General features: G+C 40.9%; 1 protein-coding gene across 1 annotated transcript in view; it reads right to left on the minus strand.

Annotated features, from left to right (window-relative positions):
• The window catches only part of EEFSEC (eukaryotic elongation factor, selenocysteine-tRNA specific), a 118,191-nt gene that overhangs the window by 32,100 nt on the left and 63,317 nt on the right, over positions 1–22,774 (minus strand). Inside the window, exon 6 of the mRNA XM_031555571.1 lies at positions 11,975–12,131. Coding sequence (XP_031411431.1) covers positions 11,975–12,131 — 157 coding nt within the window. The remainder of the gene's footprint in view (positions 1–11,974; positions 12,132–22,774) is intronic.

Raw genomic sequence — 22,774 nt, forward strand, 5'->3', positions numbered from 1 at the left:
TCCCTCCTGTCCTTCTGAACAGTTCTGGAGCAACAGTTAACACCTTTTTTCCTCCGCCCATCAATCAGAATGTCAATCCTGCCCTGAATGTGCACAAACTCAATACAAAAAAAAAAACCCACCATATCACAGGACTAAAACCAATTACATTATGTCCTCAAAATATTTACTTAGAGCATAACAAGGAAAACATGAAGAAAAAGTATGGAAAAAAGTCAGGGATCAGGGAACCAGGCATCCATTTCCACACCAGCTCCAAAGGGACTATAATCTCCGTACATCTTCTCAGGAGCTACTTGTCAGAACAGTCGATTGTAATGAGCCATGAAAAGAAAATCTCCAGTTCATGACATACAGCCTGCTTCTGTCAGCGGGAACTCTCATTTTTTAGCACATTTTCAGTCCTTGAAAACGTCTTCTTTCCCTTGTGCCAGTACTGCTGCACCTGGCACACTCTGCTTGGCATAGCCCATGTTACCATTATGCTAGCTTGAAAAGATAATTCATTGCAATCAAAAAACAAATGCATATTCTTCATGTTGTATTCATATTGCTACACCAATCCTGATGAGCTGATACTTTACAACTGCACAAACGGTCCCCAGCCTAACGCATCCATACATTAACTGGTCAAAATTGAGAAAGGGAATGTTATTCTTATTTCACAGACTGAAAACTGAGAAAGTAAACAAATGCATTCAGAAGTAAATACGTAGCTGGCAGCAAAGCCATGTACTGAATTAAAAATCCTTAGGTGCACAGCAAAAGACTGCACCACACAAACAATGTTGTTCATTTATATACAAAGACAATTTTGGATGAAACAACAAAGTAATTGAGGGGCTGGCACAGCTCCATTTTCTTGGTTTAGGGTTCTATAGTTGTCAATATATTTATTTCATAAAAACAAAAACCAGCTGAGGTTGTTCAGGGCTGCGTGGGCAAGGACAGCTGGCACAGGGAAGGATTGCTGGAGTCAGAAGAGATACGTAGCCAAATAATGAGGGAATTGGGTGGGAAAGGGAGCAAGTACAGAGAGACGGGGGTAACAAAAAAAAATGGAATTGTGTAGCTAATCAGCTGCAACAGCAAGGAACAGGTTCTCTGAATTACCAAATCATCTTGATTTCCTAACCTGGAAGAGTTGGAGGACCAAGAGGAAGAGGGGCAGAGGGATTCGAGGGCTCAAAGGTTTAAGAAGCTGTTATGATAAAAACCCCAGTACAAACATATGCAACATGGAATTTTTGTGATTGAAGTTACAAGCTCAGATATTAGAAGAAAGGCTTTTCTAGGCAGGATGATGGTTTTTCTTCTTTATGTATACCTTTTATTCCAGCTTGAAGGACTTTCCACAGCTTTTTAATGGAATAATACTGTAGTTGGAGGCAGGAAATGCTTCTGTCACTTATGCAGAGTATTACACAAAATCATGTTGCAGCAGACCCCCTATCAAAGCAAGTCTGTTGAAGCTCCAGTTATTTCCCATTCTTTATTAAACACTGAAATCTCTTTGTGAAAACACAAACCAAAGGACTGCTTTACACAGTCTTCCTTGAAATCAATGCACACTATTAAAAAAAGCTATTTCTTGTCCCCAGCCTCAAAACACGGATCAGCCTCGTAAGGTTAGCGTCCTTGTCACATGCCAGTTCCCATATCCACTAAGCACCGGCCACTGTTCCAAGTCAGCACTTCAAATAGCCTACAATCTGCAAACCACAAAGCTCCAGGAAGCCCTCGTGGTGTGTTTTTACTCAGACTTCAAATAGATATTGGAACAAACACTTGTGGAAAGGGAAGGTGAAAGGCCCAAGGGACAAACGATCAAAATCGAGTAAATAAGCACAAACACTCTACAGAATGGTAAAGAAATTTCATTCTAAGAGAGCGTGTGAATGCATGATCTATCCTTGTGGAGATATTTAGCAGGATCAAAGTTAAGTTATGTAAACAATTGGGAATACATGCATTTTCCACTGCAAAGCTGTGAGTGAGGACTAACACCCAGAGATGGTAGCATCCTAACTTGCACATGAGAAAACAGAAAAAGATGAGGAAAATAATTCCCCCTTTAATAGTGTATAGGCTACAGCCCTGGGAACACAAGCTGGCTCTCATGGATTTCACAAGTGGGAGAGCTCCTGGAGATACCTGGTCACTTGAGGAAGGGCAGAAGGAGTTCCTCATGAGCAGCTTGTCAGGAAAATCCCATGTGCTGCCTGGGCACAGAGGGTTGCACAGTTGCCTCACTTGTAACCCTCCAAAACTAAACTCCATGTTAGGCATCTCAAAAAGCAGGGGCAGCAATTATAAAATGTGCAAGTCTCCAACGTGTTTTGGGGGCATCATTCTGAAAGTCTTGGGATTTTGGCAGTCCTCTGTATGGACACTAGTCCTGTAACTGAACCCCCAAGGATCCTCTCTATTGCTCACATTCAGCTGCTCTGACATCAACTGAGTTCCAGGGAGGTTGGGGAGCCACCATGAGATGTGGCACTGAGGGATGCGGTCAGTGGGCATGGCAGGGGTGGGCTGGGGTTGGACTTAGTGATCTTAGTGGTTTTCTCCAACCTTAAAATGCTATGATTCTTAGTGAGAAAAAGGGCTTTTTTCCTCCCACTGCTGCACTTATCTGAGCAGCAGTGAACTTCTATCAAAGTTAACATCAGAAATGCTAATTTTACTTCCATCAGACACAGACATTTAGTTACATTTTTGAAGAAAACGTGTCTGGTCCCTTCAGTATGTTTTCTAAGGCATCCACTGAAGCATCCCAAATCTGCACTGCAAAGCATAAGGGTTCCTAAGCTGAACTAGATGAGAATTCAACTAAAAATGGCTATTTCCACTTGCTCAGGAGATGATATAAGATATCACAGGATTCTTTTATTATTATTTATTGGTGCCCTAAGGTTGCCTAGCCAAGCTGTACACTTAATAATAAAAAAAAAACAGTAAGCTATTCTTAAGAGTAAAATGTTTTTACACTTGAAATTACAGTAAAAGAGTATTGAAACTGCAAAATGAAACACCTAAGGAGGACAACAACAAAAAAAAAAAACAACAGAAAATAACACACTACCTGCTCTTGTGCATCTAGTATGCCACCAAATGAGACTTCGGCAGTATTTCATCAAAGTAAGAGCCATTGTGTTGTTCCATGCCATGGTCTAATATGAATTGTTTGCAACTTTGGCAGTGTAAGTCCAGCAAAGTCAAAATTAAGTGCAGAACTGATTTATACAGAACAGTATATTTGGTCTGCAGTGACTATAGCAAGGCTTCTCCATTTCAACAGTACAAAATCTTAGATGACAGTGCTGCTAAAATTTTCCAACTTAAATATAGCTTCATTCAGCAGTTGTCCATTTATGGAACTTAACAACTATTAGACAAGCTAAATAGGATAGGATTCCTTTTAGAGGGGAAATCAACTTAGTCATTTCTGAGTTTGAATATTTAATTTTGGCAGCCTTCAACATGATCATTTTCTCCACTTCTTTCTTTGAAAAACGTAACCTACTGCAAAAGAACTCCATGAACAGAGGGTTCCCTCAGCATACTAAGCAAGGCTCATGACAGCCAGATATTGGCATACATCAGCAATATGAAGCAGAAAGATAGTAGATAATTTGGAGAAGGTCACTGGATAGATTAGTGGCAATGCGGTGGCAAGCAGGAGCTCAGAACACAGCAGCTGGCTCAGCTACATCAATTACAGATGCATCCTGCCAATGATCTAGACTATGCAATAGAGTCCAAGTAGCTTGCAGTTGCTTTCGTAATTATTCAAGGACCAGCAAAGTAGAAGCCATAAATACTCAAGTTGCTTTTCTCCCAGGGAATACAATTGTCCACAATAGCTACATTCCCCAAAATAATAAAGCCTGGATTAACTGGGAAGACTTGTGACCACAAGAGACCCTACACAGAAGTAAGGTTATAACAAGCAGCAGCACTACCAGCTCTCAGTTTTACCACAAATCTCAAGATATGTGTACTTCTTTTGAAATCCCTAACCACATGCAATGGAGTGCAAATCTCAGTTTAAGTTAAGTATCAAGCTCTTGTGGCTTAGGAGAATCTCATATATATGACTTGAGCTTATCTAAGAAAAGAAATAATCTTTACCTAATTTCTTTTTCTTTTTTAATCATTCATCGGAGGCTTACCATTATGAGTACTTTGGACAGCTGACTACCAGTGTCATTGCCAACTGAAATAACAACTGCTCAGTTTCAGAATACTTGTAAAACCTCACAATGTGGGGAGTGCTTGGGAGATGTCTAACTGATCTACATTTTATCCTCAAATTAAGATAAACAAATTCAACTATAGCGCCCTTCTATTTTGCAATGGGATTTTTCCAGTAACATCACTAGAGTATCTACAGGTCAGAAACAAATCCTTTCTCCCTTGCACATCACTACAAAAAAGTCTGAAACTGCTGGCAGAAATATTTGATAGCAATAGATGGTGTTACTGGCATAAGACCTCGGAGACCAAGAAAGATGGGCAAGATGGACAGCAGAAGTAAACTGGAATAAAGAACAGAGGGATGGGAGAGACAGCAAAGAATATTACCAAAAAAAAAAAATCAAAAAGTAAATGGAGACTGGATAGAGATCTGCAGATAATCAGAGAGGAAAACAAATGTATACAGGTAATCTCCAAGGATTAAAAAAATACAGTAATTCCAAGTGGCTCATGTCCTATAAAGATAACCATTCTGTGGTCAAACAAATGCCATCTACTGGAGTTTTTTTTCTTATTAGGATTTCCCCCCCCATCAATCACAGAAATGTTACATTTACAGCAGGACTTCAATGAGGTGCAAAAAGTAAAGGCACTGATTACTCAAGGAGAAAAAACAGCACATGTCAAAAGGTCAATTGCTAAGCATCACCCAAACACAGCAACATTTTACTTGTTTCTTAAGTGTAGGGAATGCAATTGCACAACTGGAGCTTGTATCAGAATGCCTGTGCACAGAGAGTAATGAAAATACTTTTTCTTTAAATCTAGTTTAAAAGTCACAAAGTAAAATGCTTAATATCATCTTTTGAAAGCAATTTTCTTTGAGACAACACCTACATCTTTACTGCTTTCAGAATACAAGCTGAAGGGTCACAAATGCACGTTTTGCATAAAAAAAACCTAAAATTGAAGCTGGGCTTGCTTGTTTGCTAAGCTCACACCAGTGCAAGTGTAAGATGCTTTGTCAGTCAGGGCAGGAAACAGGATTCCAGCCACACTACTCCTTAGCTTGATTTCAGGATTGGTCACCGAGCAGTGCTACTTTCTCCTAAAGACCACTAACAGTGCTGCCTTCAAGAAGAATCTGATGGTCAAAGCCATAAATAGCGGAGAAGGGGGGAAAATTGCTCCATTTCACTCTTTTCAGTTACGTTGCAAGACTAGCCTTTGGGATACTCAACACAGGGGCTTATACTGGACCTGGGCCTTTTTCTTCCCCAGAAGCGCTCGTATTGATAACTTACCCATACCTGATAATTTCATCATCAGTACCTGCAGGATCCCAGGAGATCAACCTGCTGAGTATACACTCCAATGGCAATTTAATACTCAAAGATGAGCCCAAACTTCCCCTGGGCGCCCTATTTATGCTAACGTACAATTACCAACTAACATCTCAAACCAATACTGCAATCAACAAATCACCTTTCAAAGCTCTATGATAAGTCTGTAATGACTGAATTTTAAGACAAGATCAAGATCTACTGATATTGCCTTCAAAGAAGCAGGCACTTAGTTAATAAATTAACACTCCCTTGACTTCTGTTTTCATTCAGAAGGAATGTGCACAAATCTTGACTTTGATTCTACAAAAACCACTTAAAGGTCAATAAATCTGGACATCCAACACTGGAGGTCAATGTGGGCTTGCAGGCTGTCACTGCTTACAAGGTAGGGTTGATTCCATCAGCCCAACCTATTATACAAATGCAAACTCCCAGCTCCTATGTGGTCACCAAGACTTTACACTGCTACAGTTTAATCCGCTCAAGAGAGGATCATGCAGGGAAGTGATGCTTCCCTGGCAGCAATCCTCTCCCAGCCTCTGCCCATGCTGCACCAGCCAACTCCCACAAAAAGGAAAGACGGAGATTTATGCTTGAAGTACCCCTTAAGGATTTTAGGTTTTGTTTGTTTTAGAGAGTAGGAGAAGAGAGACTGTGAAAGAACAAGCAGAGCTAATCTCTAGCTTTTAAATAAAACACAGCTACACAGATTTCTTTGCCCTTGGGCTTTTGTTTTTCCTCTCGACTAAAATCCTGCTCAGTCTCACCTGATACTGACAGGGATGGCAACCCACCAGACCCTTGCAGCCAACATTTTTTTTTCTTTTATTAAAAGAGGAGCCAGGCTGGGCAAGCGTGGACATTAAATGTACCTAAATTTCATTTGGCCTAAGAGAAGAAGATTATCCTATTTTAATGCAACACAAGCAAAGAATTCCAAATGTCAAGATCTCCCACAATAAAAAAAAAAGTATGCTGCTTAGTGACAGGATGTTTAATTATTCTCAGTGCAAAGAAAAGCCTTAGCTTTTTTGGAGTAGCTTAGCCTACTCCACTCCTGTTGATGTCAGTAAGGACTGCCCTCCATATCACAAAGCTGGGAAATGACATTTACTTACAGTTGACTACTTAAAGCTTCTTTCCAAAAACTATTTAAAAGCAGGAACTGCAATAACACTCCACAAGGGCCAGGTGCATAGGTGTGCTGAGAGCTACCTGAAGTGAGAAAACACCGCCATGAAAAAAAATACATAAAAGCACAACACAATTGAGATATTTCTTAAAGTGAAAATATGGGAAAATGCATTGTATGCATTGTTTTCCTGTTGCCTTTTTCCATCTTGGCACAATTCCCGTTTCCCTAATATTATTTAGCCTCTACCTGATTTCATTAAGTGGAATACTGAAAAAACAAACTGATTTGAGTCCAACTTTTCAACTCACGTTTTTCAACCAGAACTAAAACTTTGCAGAGCAGAGCTGCTGAGCTGCAGTTCTGACACCAAAACTTTCCTCTGACATTAACTACTTCAGAAGGTAGCATGGGATCATATCCAGTGACCCCAGCATTCAGCAAAATGGAAAGACACTAAACTACAAATACTATTCTCTGCGATACACCAAGGGGGAAACATTAGCATTTCTGCCCCTACTTCCACATAAGAGTATGATGGATTCTCAAGACAAGACATTGGTTTATTACCATTTACACCAGCACTGCAGGACCCCAGAACCATCATGCCTCTGGAATTCAGAAACACATCCATACTATTACTGCACACTGATAGCACATCCAACTCTTCCACCAAGGCAAACAACAGAAACAGTGGGAAAAAAAACTCATTCTCTCATATACAATAAGACAAATGAAAGGCAGAAAAGTTTTTTACAACAAAAGACATGGTCACTAACAGGTTTGTCTTCACCTGTTATAAGAAACTTAAAACCACTATTGTCACGTACAGGTAAGAACAGCAAAGTAAAAAAAAACTTGTATTCTAATTTTCTCATTCATATCTCTTCCTAGGAAAGTGTGCATTTTATTATATTTAAATTTGCTCAATTCAAAACTGCATTCAGCTCTTATGAATTTCTTTGATATGCACTGCTTCTTTCACATTAAGAAATAACGCAGCTTAACTCATTTCATGTACGGCAATTTTCACTGCATTGAGTCAGAGAGAGAGACACGAACTGGAGCCAAACACTGCAGTGCATCAGAAAGGCAAACGGTTTACTGGCACCTAGACAGTAGGGACAGACAGACAGACAGAGACCTATACCTGAGATATCACATATTCCAGTAGACTGAAGTCACTACATTTTACAACAATTAAACACAAGACAAACACAACTTGTCAGAACGAACAAAATGAGCATATCTGGAGACAATCTTTTTAAAAGATGTCGTGAGGCTTATCCAACCACATTATGATTTTGCAGACCAAGCAGAGTTTTACAGGGTCAGTTCCTGGGTGAGAGACAGTTAAACAAAATCCACAATTAGCAATAAGTTATTCAAACCATTCAGTGAGCTTTCTTCAGAATTCATCTAATGGCATGACATTCCTAGGTGCAACATATGTTGAAATAAGTGTATTTCAAAGTATGTTTTGCTAGCTTTTGTATTCCTTAGCATACCTAAGCATATAGCTCCTGCCTCTCCAAACTTGTTCTTGATCTCAAAGGTGAACAATGCTTTTCACTCATTTACCTTGACTGTATAATGAAGGGCTCCCATTTACAAATAAAACAGCTGCCACATATCACCCACCTCAGTAAGAACCTCATAAATAGCTCACTTTTATACACAAACACACGTACTAGCATTACTTACAGAGCACGGTGCTTTACATTTGCTTTTAAATTGTTTGTTTTTTAAGCAGCTTGTTAAACTAGACAAAAATCTCTTGTTAGTTTAGAAATTATGTCTCTCTCTTTATGTACTTGATCACACAACTGGTCTGGAAAGCAAGCGTCTCCCTGTCGACTGGCATGCCTTAGAAGTTATCTCACAGTTAGAACACTGACAGCCCTACAGAATGGCAGGTCTGCCAGCAAACACAGGAGGAGAATAACAAACAAAAACAAACAAGCAGTAAAAAATCCACAACACAACAAGGAACAACCAGATGCTGCTGCTAAGAGTCTCTTCATTCAGGTAGTAGTAGAACACAACATAAGTTATATCTTTTCATTGAGGTAATAGAAGCGTGTCCCAATAAGACCAGAAACCAGCTGAAAAAAAAATATATTGTTCTACTTCCCACCATCTTCTTGTTTGTGTTTTACCATGAAACAGGCACTAGCAAACATCCAGGCTTATTTACACAAGTACTCTCCAAGTAAAACATTATCTTCCTCTGCTGAGATAATTTGGCAGTGCAAGAAATATCAGTCAAGTGACATCTCTCAACAGTCAAGTTACTCTGTGCTTTGTTTTATTTCATGTTTTCAGCTTTACTTCTACCTCCCTGGACCACCCTACGGGATTTCTCTTCACTGTGTTCTTCAAATACTTGCAGATAACCGTATCTCCCACTTAGAAATCATTTAGCCAAGTTTCATGCATTTCTTTTCATCTTCTTTCCCCCATAAATCAATCCCTTCAACCTCTTCAGGATTCTTGCTGCTCTTCCCTGAACTTCCTCCAAACTGCTGACATCTTTCAGAGACTGAGGAACTTCCAGTTGCATGCTGTACTCTAGATGTGCTTTTTGTGCTCTGCAGAAAGACAGTTAAGCCTTTTCAAGAAATATTAATGCCTCAACTCTGGAATAAGTCTAAATCAGATTTCATAACATTTTAATAGTACAAATAGCAATTATTCCCATTTTACAGAAAAGCAGAGAAGTATCCTAATCACTGCTGCGCACAAGCGGTGCCAGAATAAGAAACTGAGCTGCGCTCTGCCATTCCCAGCTGTGAGGTCTGCCAAGTTTCAGCCCACAGATGACGTAACACAGCGTTCCCAAGCTCTGATCCACAAGCAAACATAAGCGGTGCCCAAGGGACAAGGAACAACACCAAGGGCCAACGCGTCCCTCACAAGTGGGCACCAATGGGACCGGAGCAGCTCCCCAAGGTGCCACGCTGTACTGCCACCTCAAGCCAACAGGGCACAGCTTTCTGATGCATCTATCTGATTTTGATTGCTTTGTTTCTAAAAGCAGCCCCCAGCTGCCATGAGGTTAACTCCCTGAACAAGCTCTTCAATTCCAGAGGTTAAGGCTAGTTTTAAAGACAAGACGGACCAGACTGCGGCAATTCAAGGCAGTTTCCAACTTGCACGTTTCTTTCCCTTCCCTCCCACTCCCCGACACACATTTGTGAAAGGACTGCAGAGAAATAAGTTCAGAACAACTGGAAGGAGCTCTTCACAAAAGCAGTGTGTAACAGACTACGAAGGGAGGCACAGCCGAAGGATGAGGGAGAGGGAAGAACTGGACCAGTTAAATTTAATAAGACTCGAAAACCCACAAACAGGATGCAGACACATTAAAAAAGCAACACTGACCTAACAATGGAATGTGAACTGCAGTTGACTTAAACAGCATCACAGCAACAGCCCTCCCCCTACACACATCCCTGTAACTCTTAAAGAAACAGTTATTTAAACCCTTCCAAATTTTGTTTTCTCCCGTTAGGCTTGAGTTCATATGATCTTATTGCCTCTTCCTTCCAGATAGCAAAGTACCCATATTTGACCCAAACTGCAGAAAAGCAAGCTAAGTTGTATTATTCTGCCCATCTTACTGAGGTGTTAATTCTAGCATCCTGTCTGCACATCGATGGTTTGCTGTTAAATGCCAGAAAAGTACAACCATGTTTAGATATGAACACCTTGGCGAAAGGTATCGTTTCTTCCTACTCCATAGGCAGAGCAAAATTCTGTAACGCTGTGTACAATTTTCTTAACATGACTGCTGATTTGCAACTCCAGTTCCTGCTCACCATCCACAAAGATGACAGCCACAAGAGTCCTTTTTAGGCTTCTCCCTTTCTCACGAAGAATAGTTTCACCAAAATACGAAAATGCCACTGTAAATGGCATCCTCCCATTGTTCTTCTCTTTCAGTACATTTATGTCTTCAGGGGAGAGAAGCTACTAAGAACACCACTACGCTTTTTAAAGAAAAACTTCAGCTTGAATCCCTGTCAGTGTTAAGGTCACTTGCACATCATTTCACCACCTGACTGAAAGTAGGAAGCTCAACGAACGCTTAAATGCTTTTCCATATTAGAAAACCCAAAACATACATATGCTAGGCATAGCCTCTTTCTTTAAACATGCAGTGTGCCTGTTAATTAGGCTTACAAAACTATTTGGAAAGTCTAGCACTTGGTGACAAAGCTACTACTACAGATAGGTTAGAAAACAGGAGTCTTCACCTAGTCAGAAATTCTTATTTCCAAGGCAAAAGAAAGGAAATTTGCTCGGAGTCAAAATTAGCACATTTACATCAATCTGAAGTTAAACTTTAAATATTCCATCTTTAGAAAGAAATCAGTTTTCTCTGCAGATCAACTGTTATGCGACTGTTTGGTGCCACAGAACAACACAATTTCTTTTTTCCAGTTGTACAGCAGAATAATTTTGTCCATCTCTCTAAAAAGGGTGGTAGATTAACAGCAACGAAGGGCTGCAAATATGAGAGAAATTAAGTGTTACTAGTATATTTAAAACCATATCCCATGATTTGAGTTAAATGCAGCACCTATTATTACCTGTTGAAAAGGTTTGGAGCCATTTTTTCTACTAAGAAAATAGTAACGACACTTAAACTCCAGCACCCATCATTTCTGATGCTCTAAACTAAGGAGGCATAAATCCTTGCTGCAACTCACCAAGTATGAAAAAATACAGTACTGTGTAATACCATAAAACTAGATGCAATAAAAAAAACAAACCTCAAGATCTCTAAAAACTCATTTATCAAAGCACTTGTAGTTTTTGCTTGAAGGGAAGATGGATAACAACATGCAGAATGAAATTGAGTTAAGTAACTTGCGTCCAGTACGCTCTGTTTAATAAGTATCTACAGGTAAAAATGATTGCAAGTTTGTTTTCCTTTATTTGCTCAGAAGGGCTGTGGAGAAAGTTATACAATATATTAAGAGAAGAGAGATTTCTAAAATCCATTTTGGGCAGAGCATGATTTCCACGTTACTGACACTTAAAGAAGTCATTTTGAGACCTGAGTTTATTCATACGCAGACGTGCCTGCTGGCCACTGAGTCTCATAACACAAGTCATAGTCCCCAGCACTTAATTAGAGGTGGTAAAATCCACCTCAAACAGTGATCCAGCTGGTTTGGAGATGATGCCACAGAATTTCAAGGAACTATTGGAGACATTCCGGCTTAAAATATGAAAAAATCCTCTATACTTGACATAGATTAGAGCATATCAGTTAATGAGCACCTACCTGGAATTCGGATTTTAAATTTACCACTCTGTCCAAAACCTCCATCTATTATTCCTTCTTCTCCTGTAGATAGTTTGACTTTTAAACCCACAAAAATCTGGATGTTTGTTTCCTTTTTAAACAACGAACGACCAATCACACTGTAATCATCAATCACCTGCAAAAGAAAAGAGCATTATGAATTTACAATCTGAAGTGACAAGAAAAATTAACGTATGAGATACACTGGTGACTTCCATTGCCCTGCCCTTGGAAAGCCATTTATCCCCAAATGAATAAAAAACTCTAATGACTCATCTGAACTGCTGAGTTTAAGATAATTAGCGTCCAAAAGTAGAGAAGACTATGTGCATTCACGTATTTCTGCTTTTACCTCCTTCCTTTTCATACAGGAAGACTAAAACATGCATCAGAACATGCTCTAAAGGTCAGTCAACTAAAATCTTTCCTGCTTTGAAACCCTTCTGTAAAAGTCACTTAAGTACCTACGCTCACAAAAAGTTTATTCCATTACTTATCCTAGAGCTAAATACATTATCTCCTACATAAGCATTTCTCTCTCTTAGCTCCAGAACTGCATTCCAACAGCCACACTTTAAACTAAATGACAATTACTTAGAATTTCTAAATACAGCCTTTTAAATATTCACCTTTATGCACCCATTGATCTGTTAAAGTAAAAACCTTATGACCATTGTATCCGATTTTAATTTCAAGGTTTGTGACCCAGTGGGAAGAACCATTCCAAGCCTGGATTCTTAATTAAGCTATCAGGAACAAGAGGCAGCAAGGTTGGCAGGTGAGGCAAGATAAACAGCCCTCCCTAAGGCATTACCAAGTATAAGGTGCAGCCAAGTGAGCCTAATCCCGTAGGTGTGAATATCCTTGTATACCTAATGTCTGGAGTTACTGTACCTCAGAGCAGCAGCAAGAACCTTTATTTACTTATCAAAAGAAATAAGAATGTATTGCTTAAATCTCCTCATGATTATTTCTTTTTGGTAGCAATAGTTGCTGCTCTTCCTCAGATCTTAGGAGTAACTTCCACCCGCAGGGCAGGCACGGGCCGGGAGCTGCCTGCAGCCCTTCTCTCACCCCGATAAGGGAAGCACAGAGCTCTGCTTCCAGCAGCCAGAGCCATTCGGTGCCTCAATGCCCACTGCCTGATGTGCACCAGGGGGTTCTGGTTCCTCTTCTTTTGGTATCTCCCTGCTCCAAAATACTTTGTGAACCCGTAGCAGTACTATCACCGCTTGGCAACCTCTGGCTTAAATTTGAAACAGAACAATGTCTTTTCCTTAAGCGACCAGTGGAGGTAGCGGGAGATAAGCTTCAGGCATGCTGGCCTTTCTTTGGGTCTGAAGCAGCAGACTATCAGAAGCTGTTCATTCCAACCTGAAGCTGCACTTACATTCTCAAAACATTCATCCTTTTTCTATTGTATAAGCTGGTCCAATCAAAATACTATTTCTTCCTATTCTACTTTTGTTCCTACAACAAGGATCCGAGACCCGAACACCCCCCCCGCAGGCTATGTACTTCTTCCCTTGTGTTTCAGCCTCTCACATTCCACCCATACACCCACTATTTCGGTTGCTCTCCCTCACAATGGCCTGGGAGTCCAACTTCAGACAATTTAAACATATTTTACTTTTCCAGGAGTGCTTCAAACTTACTTTTAACTTAATTGAAAGCCTGTATGGCTTAGAGAACAACTGTACTCTGCCAGCATGGTTTGGTTCAGCAAAGCTGTCCTAAGAACTGAGCAACCCCTTACAAACGTGTGCTACAGGCATCAAGGACTTCCAAGTAAAGCAGCAGTGATAACCACAATCAACACAATTTTTTTTTTTAAGCACCTTTTCTTCCCCATAAGGAGATGTGATTTTATGGCACATACCCCTCCTTTGCCAATCGTTCATCTTCTGCCTGTATTCCCATTATTCCCTGAACATCTACATTTGCCATCAGAAGATGAATCTCCTTAGCAGTGCTTAGCAACTGTTGGAATAAAACCTTCACAGGCTGAAGACAGCCCCACACATGAAGTACAACAGTGCCCCAGCCCCAAATCAGCCTGTCACCGATTTACCCCTGAAGACAACTTAGAGACAGATTGCTGACACATGCGCTATGGTAGTTAATCAGTCTTTGCAGTAAAATCAATCGGTAAAGGGGTACAGCCTGGAAGTAACTGCTGCAAAGGAAACCTCATTTATCTCAAACTTTACGACAATTTTACAAAAATAATAGAAAAAAATAGTTTTTAGTCTTCATTTGTTAAAAGCCACAGAAAGGTGTGTCGTTCTCTCCAGTTGAAACTCACCACTTCCAATTACTTTACCAGCAATTTACCTCGGATCACTGGATTTTAAGTTAATCCCCTCTGAGTTTTCAGAGCATCTACAGCAGCAACCACTCTGCCTGTTAGCTGAATGGCCTTTTGGGAGATCTCTGCCTCTCTCTCAAACACTTTTTTGTTATAAAATATTATTAACTTAAAAAGCCAAGCGCCGCAAAGACAGTAAGGGATATGCAGTCTGCTCCGAAGCAGCAGCAAGGGGCCTAGCAATGAGGGCAGACTAATTTTATTAACTTCAGGGAAACTTCAAAAAGCTTTAGGGCTTTAATGCCAGACAGAGACGACCCCGAAAGTCAGTTTAAGTGCTGCATAAACAAAGGATTAGGGCAAGAAAAAGCTGAAGGCTCCTTGCATTTCTTGTTTATATTGTCATATGACCTAGTGGGAGTGGGAGAGGGCTGCCTCTCTGACTTTAATCCCCCGTGGTGTACAGTGGCGTTTCAGTTCACTGACCTACATTACGATAATATTTTTATAAATTTATGGGCAGAGGTGCAGCATCAAACTCACTTAAGGACTTTAGAAAAAGAAAAGGGGTAGGAGGGAAGAGAAATACCCAGAAGAGAACATTTTCTGGCTGGTGTAGTCTCCCCCTCTCCCTCAGGTTAGATCAGCAGCTTAGAAAGGGATTTCAAGTTCAAAGGGAACGTCTCTGTTACTCTTGTTTTATGGCTTAGACCAGAGGACACAATAGCACTGAGTTTATGAAATATCCCTTCCCACTTGGCTTTTGTGTTTGCAAGAGAAAAGTAAATAGCACTTTATAACCATAGGTGAAGTATGTGCATCTCTGGCATGTAACACTTTCGCTAATACCAAGAAGTTCACCGAAAAAATAAAGCACCTCCTCACACTCCCCACCGAGCAGTACTTACACTGCAGTATACTGCCTGCAAAACTGCAGTTAACGTTACATCTGTCAGCACAGCGTGAACCACAGCATAACAGTAAGGACAAATAACGATGGGATTTCCCTTCGAGCAAGGATAGGGAGCTATACTGCCTACCCTGTTAAACCACCATTTTAAAGAAAACTAACTACTGTCCTCCGAACACCCTCTAAACAATCCATATTTTGCGTGAGAGTAACTCCATGTCTTAATACAACCGAGAAAAAATACGGGGATCAGAACCAAAGCACACGCCTGCAAAGGGAACAGCCCTGTGCCAGAGTGAACTGGGAAATAAAGATTTGAGACAGAAAAAGTAAAATATCGTTCATATAATATAAACATATAGAAATAGCTAGAAAAAGATGGAACAAGAATAAGCTTAAGTTAAATCAGAAAAGATTATACTGCTTTCAATCAGATAGCAAAAGAAAATTATTTAAAAGTGATAAAAACAGGTCTGATGAAACTTAGTAAATTGAAAACATTATCCATTGAAACCAAAGCATAAAACAGGAATGGAAAAAGAACAAAGAATGTAAGATTAAATCCGAAAATACCAGGTAGTATTACATTTTGTTCTTTAGAAGAAGTACACTTGAGACATCTTCATCATGATCAGTAACAGCTCATTAGTTACTAGAACACTTTCAGAACACTTTCCATTTCTGCATAGACACAGGAATGTTTTGGAGGCTGCAAAATTCCTGTTCTCCCTCTTTAAAACGTGGGTTTGTGTGTTTAGGGAACACGGCTGCACATGAGGCCGGAAAAGGGCAAAGCTGAAAGGAACTGACAGGATTTCAGTGACGACTGAGTTTGCAGCTTTTTTTAATTCTCCAAAGACTGTTTTTGCTTTTAGTTCTTTACCAAGACCTAGGTGAAGGACTTGGCACAAATAAAGATTTGGTCAGTTACGTTGTTTCCTCAAGAGCTTACATCAGCGTGAAAGAATTAGAGGCTTTTCTTTCTGGAATTCCCTCTGGCACCACAGGCCTGTAGTTGTGTGCAGGGCTCCCTCTGAAGACCTTCTTCTCATCATCTTCCAAGCAAACAAACTAAGCTTCTGCCTTTGAACATGCATCCAGGATGCATGAGAAGAAAAGTTCAGCTCCTTCAACGCTTCACGTCTCATTACTGCTGCTTTAACAGAGCAGGAACCCACCACAGGGCCATTAGCTTTGGCTTTCAGATGTTTGCCCCTTCTCTCCAAAGCCAATGTTTCTTGGATGCAAGAGATATCTTCCTTTCTTTGCCTTTTTTTCTCTGTAGAAGTGCAACAGCATTTGAGAATTTCTAAGAGCCAAAAACAAACAAACAAAAAAACCACCCCCCCCCAAAAAACCACACACCCTTGCTTTTCCCAAACATTCTCCCATCACTGTAACCTGGTTAAAAGCAGTACAGTAGTAAAAAGGATTCTTCATTATTGAGCCATGTAAACAAGGCCTGACTGAACTTTAAAGCTCCGTGCATACCAGTTCAAGTCTCCAGGCATGCACAGGTAGAAACAGAGCACTAATATGCTTATGTACACCTTCACAGTGCAAATTTCATTCAACTCTATTTAGATTTCTGAAAGGTAGAATTCCAGCAAGCCACAGGTGCTGAATTCCCAGCATGGCCTAGTTAAGAACACATTCATTTTACCAAGAGAAGAAAACAGCTGACAGCATGATTTTAAGGTTCACAACAACCTGCATTGTTTCCTTTATGTAAGAAACGACAACATCTTCCGGGAGGGAAAGAAGAGGTCTACATTGCTCAGGATTTCCAGCCCCAGAGAAAACAGCTCTGTCTGGAAGTTATGATAAAACTGAAAACCTGTAATGCTCACAGACCAAGCAGGGAAGGGGTGAGCTGTTGTGCAGAAGTCCTGACCCTGGCTTGCAGGAAGGCCAAAGTAGTCTCCCGGCCCATGCTTCTGATCAACCAGAAAGACTCATGATATCATCACAACAGAAGACCCTCAGGCAGCTTTCTTCACCTATTTAGTAAAGTTCTGTGGTCTTAAACACTCAAAAAGAAATATCAGACACAGCAAAGTTCTCTTTGGACAATGCATGACTCCAGTGCACAGCAGCAGATCAACAGGCATGATGACAGTAATTTGAATTGTTTGTAAAGGAAACTGCCTAGATATGACTTGGGGAGGTCGACAAGAACCAAGAAGAGATTTACAAACTCCTCACTGGAAATGAAGTGGGACAGGACAACAAAAGTCTGCCCAGAGCAACCAGAGGCAAGAGAGAGGGCAGACATACCCCCGCAAAGACACCACACACATGTACATGTGTCCCAAGTCTGTCCTCTCTCCTTATGCCCCCAACCTGCATACGAGCCCCCTGCCCAAGCCCAGCATCTGCCACCATGCTTGGAGAGGCTTCCTCCTGATGTCTGGTTAACAGCCTACAGCACTGAGCTGTACGAATCTGTGCTACGCTGCTGACTACCTCCAGTCCTAATGAAGGCATACAGTAGAGGGATTGTTACAGTTCAGGAATACATGGTTTTAGTTTCACTTTACCTTTTGACTTTTAAAAATGCCTAGGAAATCACATTTATATAAAACTTAAGTTATTTAAGTTGCAGAATTGGGCACTTAAGTTAAGAAATGCCAGATGTCCATACAGTCTTACTCCTGTCCCTCTTTGATACGGCCCACTACACAGTCTTCACATGACCACATCCAAAAACCCCCGCCTTATTAAGAACACAGTGCGGAGACTCAGGGGAACAGAATTAATGTTGCATAGGCAACTGTAAATCTGGTATTTCCTAACTTTTAAGTGCTTTCAAGTGATTTCGCAACCTAAGTAACATTCTAAATTTATTTTCGTATCCAATAAATAAAATGGTGCATTGGTTGCCTTGCTGACAAACCGATTCCCCCACAGGTGACTCTTACACAACCTCAGAAAAATCAAGACCAGCTGTCCATACACTTGCAAGACCCAAAAGCATGTCTGCATTTTAAATTTAATAATATAAATAACAAGCTTAGGTGTTACTCAAACCTTGCAAAATTATACTAGCCAGTCATGTGGAGCACGCCATTCTTTCTTTGGTGAGTGAACAAAATAGCAAGATTATGTATGAGTAAGCAAGCAGATTCTATGACTTAACTGGTACACTTATGACAAATTTATTAAACTCTATTAATCTATACATTGTGTCAATCTAATATCAACTCTTGGTGCTATTTAATGGAGATGGTACCTCTGCTTAAAGAGCATACAGTCCTCCCTTTCCCCACTCAGCTTCACAAAATCTCTTACTCAAAACCAGAACACGAGCCAATAAATAAATGCATCTTTTATATAACTATTTATATACCTACAGTGCGTTTTAACTAGTGAATGTGCTGTGCACTTTTATTCACCTGATTGCCTTCATCTCTGTATTATTACTGTATTTAGCATACCATCAGCAGCCAAGCAGAACCAAACAAACTCATGTTCAGACTTCAAAGCAGGAAAAATATTAATTGTGGCGTCTGCATGTTTACAGTAGATGGAGTGGCATCCACCATTTCTCCCGGTTGGACTCACAGAGGTTCTGCAGCTAGCCCAGCTCACTGCCCGCAGGCAGCACCCAATTCATTTTCACTGTTCAATTTGGTCCTTGCTACGCTCTGCAGGCAGGTATGGCACAGATAGATCAGACACCCACATTCTCTTTTTACAAAGTGCCATTGCCTGGCTGCTGGAGTGTTTTACTCACTATCCTGCTAGAACTACAGCACAGCTGTAAGTAAATAACGGCTGAAGCATTAGCCCTAGTAAACCAAAGAAATGGCCTTTGTCTAGAAATAAGTTGGATATAAAGAATCAAAGTACCTGAGCAGACAAAATGTACTTTTCTTCAATCTGAGCAGCACTGAAACCATGCAACAGAAAGCGCAAGGAACTGTATTTCTGTGACAAAGACTTCACGTGCAAGGCGTGGGCACAACTTTGTGAAACATTCTGCTATTACTGATACCTGCAAAGTACTTGGTGAAAAAAAGCACTACTTTTTTTCTCTCACATGACCTCCTCCTTGGGAATCTTCCCAGACAGGGATACTCTGCTTTACTCTCTCCGAGCAAAGTCATTCTCCCCAGCGTGTGGCCTCATTCCCTCAGCAACCCACACTGGACATTCCCCCTTCATTCATGGTCGAGTTTATTTTTCCTCCTTCAAAAGTCAAAGTGTGTGGCTGAGCTACTATCAACTTGACACGTACTTGGTAAATTTTATGTTGGTATTTGCACTCACAAAAAACCATATGGAATTAGAGAAAATACTGCTGCTAACTGTTAAAGCAAAGTTTAAAAATGCCATTTTCACAACTGCTCCATTTCAAGATGTCTGCTTGGGAATACCAACTTGATAAATAGTCTGGGTCATTGCTAGTAGTCAACAAATTCAAATGTTTCCTGCAGCTGCTCACCAGTACTCATCTCCAGTCTCACCCATTCTTCAGGAAGGCCAGAATATCTGCTAAGTGATGCCAATGAAACCTTTCAGGTGACCACTCACTACAGTGTTCTCTGACACAGCTCTTGTTATTCTACTGTAAGAAGAGGAGAGATGCCAGCACTATTAAAAGATAACCTTTTTATCTTCCATTCAGATGCTCTGTCACCCTGATAAAAATCTCAGTAACCTACCGTGCTTTCACATCCCACTCCTGCAACAATACTTTTCTCCCTGGGGACAGATGTTTAGATCACACCAATATTCAGACAATTAGCAACAGCTTGTTATGAAGCAATAAGTGACCTGTGCAGCCCATGAGAACAAGTTCAGTAAAGTCACTATCCAGCAAGCACAAAATTTCGGAACACCACAGATGTGAATAAAAACCACAACAGCCCATGGCGGTGACACATGAAAGGAAATTGCTGAAGAAACAACTCTATTACCTTCAAGTAAGCAAAGCCTGAAAGCAAGGCAGATAATGAGTAAAAGCACATGAAATTTTTTAAATACACAGAATTCATTCTTCTTAATGTCAGATAATATTCAAAAAACTATCTTTAGGAAGGAAAAGACCATTCCCAAAGAAAAACATGGTTATGTTCAAAATGGGAAACAATCACAGCTGAGGTATGCTTTTACTTTCCTTTACCGGGCTTAAAAGTGCAGTTTGTGCTCTACAAACAAGGCAGAGTTTTCCTTCTCCTTTTGTTTCTTGCACAGAGCTACAGATTTACGAGCATCCTCCACAATAAGACCCTGCGACAGCCATCCTAAGATAAATCCTGCTTGTGCAAACACTTCTGAAAACAGGCAGAATTTCTGAGTCACACAGGAAAGCACGATGCATTTCTAAAGTTCACCTTTCAGCCGAAGCTCACTGCATTCAACCTGCATATCCAGGGAAGCCAGAGAGCAAATAACACGATAAACACAAAGGGTTTATCCCAGGAACTGAGTAACAGCTCCGTGACTCACACTGGAATTAAGCTGTGATGCCTCACAGAAACAAAGTTCAGAGAGGGAGATATTTCAGAGTCAGTTAGGATGAATAGAAGCCTCCTTCCCCTGTAGAACTGAGCACCCAACCAGGATCAGCAGTTGCTGTTAACCCTCATTAATTCCTTGTCTGCCTCTGGGGGCTGCTGGCCTGCTGCAGTTCCCCAAGCCCACCCCACAACCACCATTCCAAGGGACAAACTTTCTCAGCACATCATCTGCTAATTATTTTTGCCAAGCCTCTCACATCACTGTCCTTAAACTAATGCCGCTGTTTGCAATAGCACTTTCAGCCCTGTGTCTTACTTTAAGTAAGTACAAGCCAGCTGTTGCCAGCCTAGCACTTTTTCCTATTTAAAGTACATCTGTCAGCCAAAGTTCTGCAAAGTTGCCCATTGGGCAGGTGTCTGCTCCCACAGCCACAGAAGCACCCAACGAATCAGAGTAAGAACAAGAACCAACCACAGCTGCCTGATTTCTCCCGAGTCAATCAGCTGACTCCAATCCCAGCAGTGGGCAGGGGGCTGCAGACCCCATGGAGCAGCTGGGAGGCACTGCCCACTCCCCTCTCTCACAGCCTCTCAGGCAGCCATGCCACAGCACATTTTTCCCAGCAGCATTCTCTGGAGGAGTTGACTTCTCATGAAGGTAATGTGTAATTTTTAGTTTTACATTTTTAATGCCTCCCCAGGGAAGGTGTGTGGGGAGGAAGGCTTCCCTGCTCAACAGAGAGAATGAAATTTTCCTGCATCAGTGCCAAGAATAGACACCCTAAATTCAGCGATCCTAATCTCCAGCCATCCAGCAGCCATTCAGCAGCAGGGTGGGCCCAGCTGATTCAGATTTTCTATTAGCTAGTGACTTTGTGTACTAAAAAAAGTCGCTGTACCACCCAATTGTTCCCACTGCTCTCTGCTCACGAAAGCACAGACATTAGAGGAGCTACCACAAGTGCCCTCAATACCTCCCCAGCACGCCTCGGTAACCGGCACAGCCCTCTCCCCACTAGCCCTCCCCAGTCCCTGCATGCCCCTGAATTTCCAGCACCAGTTTTTGTCTGTTGCCCTGTTGTGCAAGAGGGGAAACACCTCCAAGCTGAGCAGTAGCACAGGAGCCAGAACCTGAGAACAAACCCAACCCACAGACAGACAGATGGCTTGGTGGCAGCTACCCAAACACACCATCTGTCAGTATTCATACAGACTGACAGGGGCCCATATGCAGGGAATACCATGCAACACTTAAGGAAAGGATAAGGTAACCTCCAAAGCTCTTTAAAGGGCAAGGGAAGATAATGGGATCATTCACTGTACTCAGTAAATTACTGTCTTGGCAAAATATTCAACCTACATTCACTAGTTACTTTATCAACATGAAATTCACATATGAATAATCAGATTGTTATTCTACTATTTACACACCAAAATCAATAGCAGAAGTAACCGATAAAGGATTTGAAGATTACGCAAAAAAAGAAAGCCACTGAAAGCACATGACCAAGGCTAAGTGCAAAGCCAGTAAATTCACAGCACAAGTTTTGCACTTCCTTATACACGTGTCTTACTTAGGAGCAAAAATAAAGAAAGAAGCTGAGACTGGTTCATTTCAGTTAAACAAGAACCAGACAGCATGTGCCTCCATGGTCACACCAACTTTTGTTCCTATTCATATTCCCAAAGAGAAACAACAGCACTTGGTAAGCCAGGTCTCTCTGGATATTGGTAGCATGGTCTGAGCACATTTTTAGTAGAGATGAAGGGAAATGTTTCATGAGTTCAGATTAGAGCAATCAGAATAATAAAAAGAAAAATGAGTAGAATTGAGATCCAGACATTTACATTTGGTCTTTCTTCTCTGCAGCTCAGAGGACAGACTACCTGCAATTTGGTGTTCTAGTTCAGTATCACCAGCCAAAGAGAAAGGTAGCCAGCCATTTTGAACGGGGGAAATACAATACAGCTAACACAAAGAGTAACTACTGATTCTGGCATCTCTTACAACCCATCTTAACAAATAAAAGATTCTAGAAAGTTACAGATTCCCTCCTCTGCTAGCTACTTTTCTAGTGACAAGATTAGCATCCAAA

The sequence above is a fragment of the Meleagris gallopavo genome, chromosome 14 (assembly GCF_000146605.3).
Source record: "Meleagris gallopavo isolate NT-WF06-2002-E0010 breed Aviagen turkey brand Nicholas breeding stock chromosome 14, Turkey_5.1, whole genome shotgun sequence".
NCBI classification, from domain to species: Eukaryota; Metazoa; Chordata; class Aves; order Galliformes; family Phasianidae; genus Meleagris; species Meleagris gallopavo.